At 42.9% G+C, this 13,567-nt stretch overlaps 1 protein-coding gene across 1 annotated transcript in view; it reads right to left on the minus strand.

Annotated features, from left to right (window-relative positions):
• The window catches only part of LOC124622752 (ras-specific guanine nucleotide-releasing factor 2-like), an 898,440-nt gene that overhangs the window by 632,490 nt on the left and 252,383 nt on the right, over positions 1-13,567 (minus strand). The window contains exon 9 of the mRNA XM_047148541.1: positions 9,144-9,334. Coding sequence (XP_047004497.1) covers positions 9,144-9,334 — 191 coding nt within the window. The remainder of the gene's footprint in view (positions 1-9,143; positions 9,335-13,567) is intronic.

The raw sequence follows: 13,567 nt of genomic DNA on the forward strand, positions 1-13,567 counted from the left end.
GGAAGGAAATAACTCCTCCAAGTTGTGACTGTATACACTGAAAAGCAGACTGCTTATCATTTAGTACAAGAATGCCTCTGAGAACTTTCCATGGTTATCCAACAGAGTTCCTAGTGATGACAGAAGGGGTCAATAGACTACATTTGTGGCCCAGGTTCTTCTTTAGTGTACCTATCTTATGACAGGTTACAGCTGGAGCTTCTATATCATGTACTGTTCAAAGCATTTTTTCCTCCATTTGTTTGTAGGTTCATTTACATTTAATATCATGCACCATTCAAACTCTGTTCCACCTCTTCCTCTCATTTTTCCACTCCCCTCTTATAATTCATTATTGCAGACAATTCCTATGCAGTATATGTCCACCCAAGATTTTTTTTCTTTCTGATCACTTCCCATTATCATTGTTCTTCCCCTCTTTTCTTCATTACATTTTCATTCTTAAGTCAGTCAGTCCACTTCACCTTAAACATTCTTCTCCATAGACACACTTCAAAACGTTCTAAATATCTTTCTTCTTTCTTTCTAACTGTTTATGTTTCACTGCTGTACTGATCCTTGCACAACTGTGCACAGTACTAACATGTTCCAAAAAGTCACATGAAAAATTGTGATTATTTAGGTGGTTATATTTCATGATCTATTGCTCACAGAGATAAGGGGTCAAGTGTTTCAGATAGGCATTGGCCTAGTGACCATTTGTACACCTGTCAGAAGATTGGCCATCCTGTAGCTATCCTACAGTACAGTGTCAAAATTTAAACACTGCATACTTACTCTAGCCCAGCCAAAACTGAGCTATTCAGTTGGTTCTTATGCAATAGATGTGATCGAGGGTGGATCTTAGGTTGCTTATAAAACCCCCATTTGTTCATTGAAGTTTCCTGAGAAAACTAAAAAAAAACATGATTTCTGGGTACCAAAAGTACCATCTGTGGTGATGCATCTATAATGTCCATTCATGGCAAATCACTGGAATTTTTTGTTGTGACTCGCCGATCATTCAAAGCGCCACTGCACAATTACACGCGTCCTCTACGTGCGGCGCTGTCTGCCAGCCATGCAGCAGCTGTGCCACATAAGCGGCCAGCCGAGCAGCGGCCGCCAGACGGGGACTCAGTGCTCATTCGAATGCTAATGTGTACACATGTCTTGCTTGTCAACTTACTCTGTGACTTATATGTGTTGTGTTGTTCTGAAATATATATTTGTTAAACTTGACGTTAAAACAATTGGTGATGAGGTAGTGGATTTTTCCTTTTCACCATTGACCCACAGGGTTCCATGATACTGTCGAGCAACTATTGCAAAATCTCCTTGAACAGCAAACGCTTCTAACAGCGGCGATTCGCGATTTCGTTGCGGTGTCAAATGTGGGGCGTTTCTTGTCGTTGGCTGTACCTCCTTTTCCTCCTTACGACGAGACAGCGGAATACTGGTCTGATTATGAAAAACGTCTTCGACAGCACTTCTTGGCATTTCATGTCACGGACGAACAACCATGTAAGTCTCTGTTCCTTTTCTGGATTTCACCTCAAATGTATCGGTTGTTGTCGCAATTGGCTCCTTTGAAGGATCCTGCATCTTTGTCCTTTGCTGAAATGTGCTCACTTCTGTCTGTCTATTTTCAAAAGCAAACGCATGTGGTAGCCTCTCGTGTTGCCTTTTATCGTTTTCAAAAACAGCCACATCAATCCTATTGCACTTGGGCTGCTGAACTTCACGGCCTCAGTCAAAAGTGTCAATTTGTTACTGACGTTCACAAAGAATCCTACGCCGATTCCATGGTACGGGATGCTAATATCCGGTCGGCGCCCGGCAAAGAAGTTCGGCAACGTGCCCTTCAGTTGGCAAATCCGACTCTAGATGAAGTTCTCTCCATCGCGCAGTCTTTTGAAATTTCTCGCGCCACTGGGGCACAAATAGAGGCGTGGAGTGATGTCGGGGAAATACAACCTCTGTGCGCTGTTGACGACGCGTGTGGCGCGTCCCTGCCGGCCGACGTGGCCGCAGTGTGCTCCCACACGCAGCCTCGTCCTAGCCGTAAACAACCTGCTAAGAAACTGCGGCAAAACCCCCGGCAACTTCCTTCATGTCCGCGGTGTTTTACGAAACATTCACGCGAGGATTGTCCCCAACATTGGGCTGTGAGTCACAATTGCAAAAAGAAAGGTCATGTGTCTTCCGTTTGCAAATCCGACCGCACACCTGATGTTCATGAACATGACGCTGATTCTGATTCTGTGTTGTCTGTCAATGGCACTTCTTCCCTTTCAGGGAAGTTATTCCTCACTGTCCAAATCCTTGGTCGAGATATTCACATGCAAGTGGATACCGGTTCTGCTGCCACTATAATTAATTCTCAGACGTATCTTCAGTTGGGTTCTCCACTCCTGTCACCTGTCACTCAGCAATTACGGACGTACAATAAACAGAAGATTTCTCTCTTGGGACAGTTTAACGCTGAGGTATCTTACAAATCCATCGTTCGCACTGTTCCCATATTTGTGGTCGACCAGAGCAATGCAGAAAATCTTTTTGCTTTTGATGCCTTTCACGTTTTTGGGTTATCCATAGATGACTCTGTCAATATTGTCTCTGATGCTATTCCTTATGCTCAACTGGATTCCTTGTCGATGACATTTTCGTCCCTTTTTTCTCCTGGGTTAGGCCGTGCAAATGACTTTGAAGCTCATATCACGCTCAAACCCACTGCTCGGCCTAAGTTTTTTCGGGCTCGGCCCATTCCTGTGGCCCTTCGTGATTGGGTAAAATGGGAGTTGGATCGTCTCACTACTTCAGGGGTCTTGCTTCCTGTCACTTCCAGTGAGTGGTCCTCTCCTGTCGTTGTCGTTGCTAAGCCAAATAGTGATATTCGTCTCTGTGGCGATTTCAAAGCCACTGTAAATGCTCAATGCCTCATCGACACTTACCCTATGCCCCGTCCTGAAGAACTGTTCACTAAACTTGCTGGAGGCCAGTATTTTTCTACAATTGACCTGTCAGAAGCTTATCATCAACTTCCTCTCGACGCTGCTTCCCGGAAGTTTCTGGTCCTTAACACGCCTTTCAGCCTCTATCAATACCAACGCTTGCCATTCGGGGTTGCTAGCGCCCCTGCTCTCTTTCAGCGATTCTTGGAACAATTATTGCTCCCTGTCCCTGGGTGTATCAATTACATGGACGATATTGTTGTCACTGGCTCCACCACTGAAGAACATCTTCAAAATCTCTGCACACTTTTTCATGTCTTACAGACTGCCGGTCTTAAGTGTAATCTTCAGAAATCACAATTTTTTCAGGCATCTATCACGTACTTGGGGTTTCAACTCTCTCGGAATGGTATTCGTCTGCTTCAGCAAACTGTCGCTGCAATCGATGCCGTTCCTCGCCCTACATCTGTTAAGGAACTGCAGGCCTTCTTGGGGAAAATAGCATACTATCACAAGTTTTTACCGTCTGTGGCTTCGGTGGCTCAGCCGTTGCATCGCCTGTTGCATAAAAACGTGCCTTTTCACTGGTCCGTGTCATGCGAAGCGGCTTTCCAGAAATTGAAGACTATGCTGAAACAGGCTCCATGCCTGGCTACTTATCGACCTGGCCAACATCTCGTTCTTGCCACAGACGCCTCTCAATATGGGGTCGGTGCAGTCCTTGCGCACCGTTTTTATGACGGTTCGGAACAACCCATTGCTTATGCCTCCAAAACGCTCACGGATGCCCAACAAAAGTATTCTCAAATTGAGAAAGAAGCTTTGGCCATTATTTATGCTCTTCATAAGTTTGGTGTTTTTCTCTGTGGCTCAAAATTTCATCTTGTTACGGATCACAAACCCCTTGTTTCCTTGTTTCATCTATCAACGTCACTTCCCGACAAGGCTGCACACCGCCTCCAGCATTGGGCTCTTTACTTGTCTCGTTTCAATTATGAGATTCATTTCCTGCCAACGGCTCAACATGCAAATGCTGATGCACTGTCTTGTCTTCCCATGGGTCCTGATCAGGCGTTCGATAGCGACGAACTTTTGTGTTTCCACCTGGATGTTGCCGAGCAGCGGGTTGTCGACAGGTTCCCCATCACTGGGGACAAGCTGGCGGCTGCTACGGGTTCTGACCCTACCCTCTCCCAGGTTTTACGCTGTATTCAGAAGGGTTGGCCAGATCGCCCGTCCGCTAAGACTTCTGATCCGTTGCGGAACTACTACGCTTTGTGCTACCGCCTCACGGCTAGGGATGGTGTTATCCTCCTCTCCACTGACAATGCTTCACCGCATGTTGTGGTACCTGCGTCTTTGCGTGCTTCGGTCTTGCGCCTCCTTCACCAAGGGCACTGGGGTGTGTCTCGCACAAAATCTCTGGCACGCCGTCATGTGTACTGGCCTGGCATCGACTCTGAAATAGCACACATGGTCACTGCCTGCAGCCCTTGTGCGTCACAGGCCGCTGCCCCGAAGTCATCTTTGTCACCGTGGCCTTCGCCTGAGAAGCCCTGGGAGCGCATTCATGCTGACTTTGCGGGACCCTTTTTAGGTACTTATTGGCTCCTCGTAATTGACGCCTACTCCAACTTTCCTTTCATTGTTCGTTGCACGTCGCCTACCACCGCGGCAACCACCAATGCTCTCGCTGCATTTTTTCTTTGGAAGGCCTCCCCTCTACTCTTGTTACTGATAATGGTCCGCAATTTGCCTCTTCTGAATTTGCAGATTTTTGTGCCCGTCACGGCGTTATGCATGTCATGGCCCCACTGTTCCATCCACAATCCAACGGTGAGGCTGAACGACTGGTCCGCACATTTAAGGCTCAGATGCGGAAACTTCTGACTTCTTCTGCTGCTGATGATGCATTTCTCCAGTTTCTGGCGTCTTACAGTTTCACCCCCATGGGCGACCACAGCCCGGCTGAGCTCATACATGGCCGACAGCCCCGCACGCTACTTCATCTTCTGCGGCCTTCCACCTCTCGGCCACGGGTGCCTTCCCTTGGCCGGTTCACCGCCGATGACCTCGTCTGGGTACGGGGATATGGCAGGCGGCCAAAATGGAGCCCGGGCCGCATTTTAAGACACCGTGGCAAACGCCTGTATGAAATCCAGATGGACACGGGTGTTGCAGTGCGTCATTCGGACCAGCTTCGGCCTCGTGTGACAGCAACGCCTGTTCCGAATGCTGCTACACCACCTTCGGCTCTACCTGACGCTCGGGATCTTGGCATCTCTCAATACTCACAACGCAGCCCTCTCACCATCATCGCGATGCCAGCACAAGAACGGACACCACCAGGAGACGTGCCCATGCAGGAACCGGATGACCATCCTCTGTCAGAGCAAATCTACTCGCCTCCTCCTCCAACGGACGCCGAAACATCGCCCATGTCTCCTGTCATATCAACTGGACTTGCCACAACGGGAAGATTGGTGCATGGGGCCCCAGCAGATTCGACCCCTACATCTCCTGTCATCTCGACCCGTTATCATCGGGGACACTTCCATCCGTACGGGAAGCCTCCTCCTCGAGACTTTACGGCGAGTCAAACAACGCCTATGGATGTTAGCCATCTCCAGGACACCTCCATCAAGACCAGTGCAACAATTTCATAGGGGGGAAAAGTGTTGTGACTCGCCGATCATTCAAAGCGCCGCCACAAAATTACGCGCGTCCTCTATGTGCGGCGCTGTCTGCCAGCCATGCAGCAGCTGCGCCACCTAAGTGGCCAGCCGAGCAGCGGCCCCTAGACTGGGACTCAGTGCTCATTCGAATGCTAACGTGTACACATGTCTTGCTTGTCAACTTACTCTGTGACTTATATGTGTTGTGTTGTTCTGAAATATATTTGTTAAACTTGACGTTAAAACATTTTTACCATATGTTCTCAGGGAACCTATAAACTTTTTTCGATACCATTCTCCATTACCAATATCCCGAGGTTCAAAATTACCGTATATATTCATATAAAGTATACATGTAATACCCAGTCTGAGGCATAGATGTTGTTTTAGGTGGCGTAGTTAACAAATGGCCAGGGTTCTGGGGTCATATCAAGAGTTATGAAGTCACCAAACTGCATTTTTAATCACCATTTTTTCATCAATAAAAATTTATGACTCACTGTCTCTGTACAATGGGCACTTCATGCTATACAGTCTGACTTGACCTGGAAATTATTTGATAGTACCATCTGGTAGCATAAGCACCTTACAAAAAATTATTTTATCATACAAAGTTCTTTGTACTTGCAGATCAAACACTGCATTTTTGGATACTCCGTAGGTGTTGCCTAAAAATTTGCATTTTTATGTAACACAGTGTAAAGTGAACTTGTGTAGAATGGGAGACAATTTTGTGTTAACTTTATAATATGCGTACTTACTTGATGTTTATATGTTCTCAAAGTGTGAAAATATGTGGAAGCATATAAATAAACTGCCAAAACTTTACTGATCTGCAGAATTTGTTTTATATAAGCAGCAGACCCCGCTGTAAAAGGGAAAAAAAGGGAACTAGCTACAAAATGCTTCTGTCACAGCATAAAAGAAGCGAATAGGCTCCCTCTTAAAAGAGTCTGACAAAAGAGTTGGGAACCAGCGGCCTCAATTGTCATCCTGCCTTCCTCACCAAGTGGACATATTCATGTTTTCTGTGGTGAAAGAGAGTAGCATAGAGACAGTGGCAGTAGAACAAAGAGGAGACATTGTCAGTGGGAGAGAAAGAGAAAGGAGACAGTGACGGCCGGAGAGAGAAAGTGGCAGTGAAAGAGAAAGAGAGATGGTTGAAGACAACAGCATTGGCAGCCAAAAGAAGTAGAGGTAGTGATGGCCAGTGACAGTATATGAGAAAGAGAGATAGATGGAGACAGTAGCAGTAGCAGTGGGAGTAAAAGAGAGAGGAGACAGTGAAAATGAAAAAGAGAGATGGGTGGAGATGATACATAGGGTTGGTCGGCCTGGACTCACTACCTTCCCCCCCACCCCCATCCCTACCCCCATCCCACCCAACCAGCAAACTTCCACACAAAAATGTTTGCCCACTTTCCCACATTCCTTACTCCTACATGTTAAAGTTTCCTAATTTAGAGGTCAAAACTGTCCCCGAGAGGAGATAATAATGAATAAAAAGAAAGATAGCAGCAGATTGTGAGCAAGAAAGAAGGAGACTGAGGCAACAGGAGCAAAAGAGAATGGGACAAAGACAATGACAGCTGGACCCAATGAAAGTTGGACTTTCCAGCAAAAGTGGCAAAGAAGGAGACAATGTTAAGGAAGATCAAGAGAAAGTCATGACTGACAATACTAACGGTCCTATAGTCTTTGCATTATTTTGCATTGCACTTTTTAAGTAAAGGTACTAGAATAGCCTTGAGTAGATCTCAAGACCAAATTCCTGTGTCATAAATTCTGTATACTACCTTAGTCAATTTGGGTATTGAATTTGGACCTACGATTTTCAGTGCCTCAGCATAATGTTTTCACAGAGCTCCTAAACTGCTTTCTCCAGTTCTCATTTGAATATCTTAGGACCTCTGTCTTCTTCATTTTGTTCCCCCTCATCTTCCAAAACATGCTTGGTGTTATCTACCTGTGCAGCATGGCCTGGGTATTAGTTTATAACTTGAGATAACTGTAAATAGTAATTAAATTGATGTATCCATAAGCTAAATAAGTAAGTAAATGAAATAACTAACATATACAGGTCAAGGAAAATGTGATTTTGCTTCACTGTGTGTTATGAAAATAGAGTATAAGATACATAAGCTATTCATCTAACAATAAATATATCAATAATAAACATACTGAACAAAATATTAGCCAACAACACACTAATACTGTGCACATTGCCACTAGCCTAGATAATGGCCTCAAATCACTATAGAAAAGAATCCACAAGTTCCTTCAGGAAAGCCATACCCAGCTAAAACCACTCATTGATGATTAGATCCTGTAGGGCTATCAGACTGTGCCGAACTACTGTATATTGCCACAGTGCCCTAGACATTTTCTATGGAATTAAGATTAGGAGATAAAGCAGCCTAGTCAAGATGTGATAAATTGCCAGAGTGTTTGTCAACCAGGAATGTATGCATGCAGCCCAGTGAACATGGCTGTGCACTCAGCATCTTGCATCATTTGAAACGAGGCAGTAAGGTGATTCATAAGACCACACTACAGCTCTCCAGTCTGCAACTATCCAGTATCTATGTCATTTGACCCTTTGAAAATGTGCAACCTTTATGTGACACCATGATAGATGGTCTTTTGTGAGGTATCTGAGTATAAATGTGCACTGCATGCAACTCCCTTTGCAGTGTTTGCTTGGAAACTGATTGACATGTAGATGCATTCACTGACAGTCATAGTTCCTGTTGTATCTGATAAGGCTCTGGTCTCTGTTGGTAATTACAATGTTCTTATGCCATGTAACATTGTTGCCATGTAACATTGTTGTGAATACTACACCATTCCTTGCACTTATGCTGGATAGTTTGTACTCATAAACCAATAAATGATCTCACTGTAGCCATAGATATGTCCAAATATGATAGTTGTTCTGTCATGTATCCACATCACTCAGTCTTAGTACATTGATTCTGTACAACAGACTAGCATATACACACCACTTCACTGCCATGACTCATGTTAGTGGTGGAAGGTCACATGACCACCGAGCATCAGTTCAATACCACCTACATCACTCCAAAGCAACTAGTGTGCTCTTCTAAGAGAGAGACTAATAGCTTTCCAGTGAGTTTAGTATAATACACTTCCCTACCACAAAATCTAACTACATCAAAAGAGAAGGGATGGATAAACTTTATTTTTAATAAAAATGGCTTACTAGTGGAAATGAAAAAGTATGTCACGGGCATTGGTAATGTCTTTGTACACTTTGGAAACAGTAAAATGAAAGAATTAATAATAGATTGCAATCACAACACAATAATCCACATCAATATTGTAATAAATAATGAGGGTCTCAAAAAATACTTTGAAGTAAAGGGAATAATTTTGATCAGATATTACAACATTTTTAGACTAATAACACAATAATAAATGTCTGGAGACCACACTGTCAGCACTTGTAATACAAAAATGAACTCTTTTTGAAAAGCTATGCAACAGATGAAACATCTATATTTGAATGAATGACCTGGCTGATGTCACTAATCCATGCTGCCTTTTCCTGCATGTTAGGGGCAACCAAATGTACAGTCACTGGCTGTTGGTTGCCTGTTTTCATATCCAGGATTATCTTGAAATCTCGATTGTGCCAGTGAACGCTGCTGCCTGAGGTCTCACTAATACCACTTGACTGGCTTGACATGGAACACACCGATGACTCTGAAATTTATTGATGTTGTGAATGACATGAGTTACAAGAAATAAACAACTAACAACTTAAAAACAGCAAGTAAATATGAGTTATTTGCTTATTTTGTTGAATCTATAACAAACACCATGCGCTTTCATTAATTTTTAACATATAATGTCTGTGTGTGTGTGTGTGTGTGTGTGTGTGAGTGTGTGTGTGTGTGTGTGTGTGTGTGTGTGTGTGTGTGTTGTATTCACACAAAAAATATACTTTACTAGCAAACAAAATAACAAGTAGTGATTTTTAGCACTATGCCACAAACATAATGCAAAGGAAAATACAAATAACAAATACAAAGTGTGTGAGAAAAGTAATGAGACTGACAAGACTGTAAGCAATTTGGCAATGCTGTGTTGTTCTACTTGTGTAGAGCAGTGTGTTAATCCTTTCCAGATGCTCAGTCCAAGTTTCAGTTATGTACAATAATCACACGACTTCTTAGAGCACCATCAGCAAAGCTGCATTTTTATTGTGTGTTACAAAAATGAAATAACAGAATTTAGAACAATTTTATGCCATCATGTTTTGTGTAAAACTTGGGGAACCTATGAGTGTCATCTTGGAAAAGTTGAAATAGGCATATCTGAAACATTCCTGATTAAGAGCACAATATTTTTATTGGCACAAATCATTTTTGGAAGGCTGAGAGCATATTGACAGTATTTGCAGTTGTGAATACGCACAGTCATCAGCTGTATAATGAAATTATCACAATGAAAATTTGTGCTGGACTGGGACTTGAGCCCATGTTTCCGAACAACAGAGGCAGTGCAATATCACAGGCATCTGTTGACACCAGATAGCATATTTCAATTGAAAATTGTCTCCCCCATACGGTAATATACATAATGGATGTACGAGTGCAGGGTGTACACATGCAGTTGATGACATAGGGAAGTTTGTGTCTAGCTGTGAGGTGTGCTTGAATAGTCTTATGATAAGATGCCCATGAGCCTTGATAAAAACTGCTGTTTTGAAGAGCACGCCGCAGCGTGTAGTGTGAAGCAGTCGCCCTCCGTTTCTGGTGGTGGGGTCGCTGTGGCAATCGCAGCTTTGGTGTCTCCCTCTGGTGGGAAAGGGTAAAGGTTGCCTGTTCACGTGCATTTAAGGGACACTATGAGCTCGCCAGTCGGTCAGTCTGGGTCAGTCTCTCGTCCCCAGCTTGCTAGTCTGTCTCTCGTCCACATTTGTTAGGCAGTTAGTGTCTGTCTGTCGTTCGGAGTGCTAGTATGTCTGTCGTTCTGATCAACCTTTAAAGCCGGCAAAATGAGAGTCTTTCCACTCAGCCAGTAAGAGAACTCAGCGAGTGGTCACCCAGTCGGGACTTAGTTCCTGCATCTGAGTCTGCGCGTTAGGCCGCCAGTCTGCTCGAGTTTGCTCAGGCAATGGTCATTGGCGGTTTGATCAATTGGTTGGTCAGTCGCGCACTGAGACACAAGAAGACTTGTCCGTCTTGAGCATCAGCGCATGTGAGGTCGCCATGTGAGTCCAGTGGTCCATGGCTTATAACGAGGGGTAGTGACTATGCAGTCGACACGGGAGCAACAGGAGTCAACCCACGACATCAGTCTGGCCGGTGCGAGCTGTGATGCCGTGAGACAGGAGATCGGCGCGCCTTCCTGCGTCCGTTGAAGTGCCTGGCAGCGGACGGTTCGGGAGAGCAATTTGGGGGTGCTGCGCCAGGTCTTCTCAAGAAATCACAGTTTATTAGAAGTTAAGTGATTCGTGATATCTTGTTTGATTTACTCTCGTTAAATTGTACTTGTTTTCTTGGTGAGATTACCAGCCGTTTTACTTTGGGGTCGTCCCACCATTCTTTGGAGTTTGCCCACCCGCAGGAAGGTGGTTGTTTATAAATTGGGTGGTCCGTTTTTCCCTTGTGCAGTAGGGGGGGGGGGTTAGAGCAACCTGCAGTTCGGGTTTTTCAGTAATCTTCCTATCAATCAACCGTACGTCAGTAGCTGCCTCTCTCATGTTTGTCGGATTTGGTGTGTTAACGAATTTATTGCTTGGAGTGTAACAGCCTAATACCTGAAAAATGTTTTGATCTTTGGAAACTTTGATATTACAGCCTATGATCTTGAGAGGCGGTATCTGTGTACTGTAGAGCATCTTAACTATTGTTTGGCCAACCTTGTAGAATTTTATATAAGATTGCATTTCATGGGCCTTCATTTAAATGATCATTTTAGTATATAAAGTTGCCACCCTTTCACCATAAGACTTTTCTTAGAAGTTAAAATCAAGTTGCACCTTCGGTGGCTAGGTGTGCTGTAGATTTGCACCAGTGTACTCTTTCAGAGGCTGTTGTGAGCAGTCGTAACTATGGCCGTGTCAAAAGGGAGCGGCAAGGTTCTCTGCCCTAAAGCTCATACAGTCAAAACTTGTTTCTTTCTGCCTCTGAATAAATTGTAACTTTGATATTTAGAGGGTGCTTTCTGATTATAATGCTTTTAGGCACTATTAAAGTGAAGAAAGATACCCATTTGTTAAAAGGAATTTGGTTATGATTTCATCAGTTACTCCCTGGCAACTACTTCCATGCTTACATAGTGTGATTAAATGTGTTAATGTTCTTGATGAATCGCTAGTAAATAAAATAAATTCTTAAGAATATTCTTTGAAAATAAATCACAGTTCAGCCCACTTGCAAAAAACAGGAAATCCCAATGTTTTTCCAAATGAAAATTTTTTTCTTATTACAGTGGAGACTCAATTAACTGGACTAAAGGTTGTTTTAAGTTGTTTACGTAACTGAAAATCTGGATAATTGAATTTATGAAGAAAGATTTTTGTGTTATTACATCTAGAAACATAACCCATGTCACCTATATATGATTACCTTTTAGGTATGTTGTCATATGGTTATCTATCCAGGATTAATACATAATGTTAGATGTTTATTCAAACAAGAAAAACAAATTAAACTTTTTAAAATAAAAAAAAATCAATGTTTGTAAAGAGATTAGAGATACTTTTCATACACACATACATTTTCTTAATATTACTAAAATACTGCAACCTTAATTGTGGAATACCTAGCAAAAGTCACAGAACGGTCACTGTAGTTTAATTTTGTTTAAGATATTTTTAACTGTCATCTGACATAAACAATTTTCTCTCTTCATTGCTGCTACACCACAAATTCATTGTAACTGTAGTTAGCACACAGTAGCACACTGCTTTTTGAACCATTTTTTGTTTCTCAACCGTTTGAAAACTGTTTCCATGGCTTGAAATGCATCAGCCTGAGATGGTCCTGCATCACTTTCTGCATCTATGTTTCCTTCTGTTTCAACTTCTTGCATTTACGCTGTTTGCTTGCCACACAGAGTGTGGACTAGACTGTCTGTTCATGAACTAAATAGTACAGAGTTACTTGCTTGTGGTAGTCTGTCTAGATAACCGTGGATCTGTGTAACTGAGGTCTGGATAATCATGTCTCTACTGTACATTTATTTGGTTTGTGGTGAGGAACTGCCCATCATGATCAGAGAGGCTGTTTATAATATTTTTCACAGTTATTGTATGCATCCTCCTCTATGGATATGTTATCTATTAAAGTACTAGAACTAGATATAACTCTAGTTGGACTGAGTACCACTGATGTTAATTTGTAAGAGCATGTCAGGTGTTCAAGATCCATTCTGTTTTTATTTTCTGTTAAAAGAACACATTAAAATCACCCATTATGATGAATGATTTAATTCTTCTAGCCAGGTGTGACAAGAGTGATTCAATATGTCTCAGAAAAGCATTCAGATATCCAGCAGGTGCCCTTTAAGTTGGCAGTACAATAACTGTTACACTGTCTGAAGTTATCTTGATGCCACACACCTCAAAGGGGTGCTTAGCTCAGCATTTTCTTAAATCTAGAGATTTTATGTAATACATCAAATCTCAAAAAAATTACAACACCACTATTTCTCATTCTAGATCTACAGTAATGAGAAGCTAAACAGAAGTTTCCAATCTGCAACATGCGGATTTCATTTGTGATATGATATTCATAGATACACAGTATACATCAAGTTTGTTGTGAACTGATAAGACAGCCAGTCCACAGTGACGGGTAACCGAAAGGCACGCTCTTAAACTCACGCAGGATGGCGTGAGGTCTGAAACAGGATACGTAATGAATGCTATAAAGAAAAGTACGTAGCTGCTGGAATACTTAACTTTAATCCATCATTTGTATACAT

The sequence above is a fragment of the Schistocerca americana genome, chromosome 7 (genome assembly GCF_021461395.2).
Source record: "Schistocerca americana isolate TAMUIC-IGC-003095 chromosome 7, iqSchAmer2.1, whole genome shotgun sequence".
In the NCBI taxonomy this organism is placed as follows: Eukaryota; Metazoa; Arthropoda; class Insecta; order Orthoptera; family Acrididae; genus Schistocerca; species Schistocerca americana.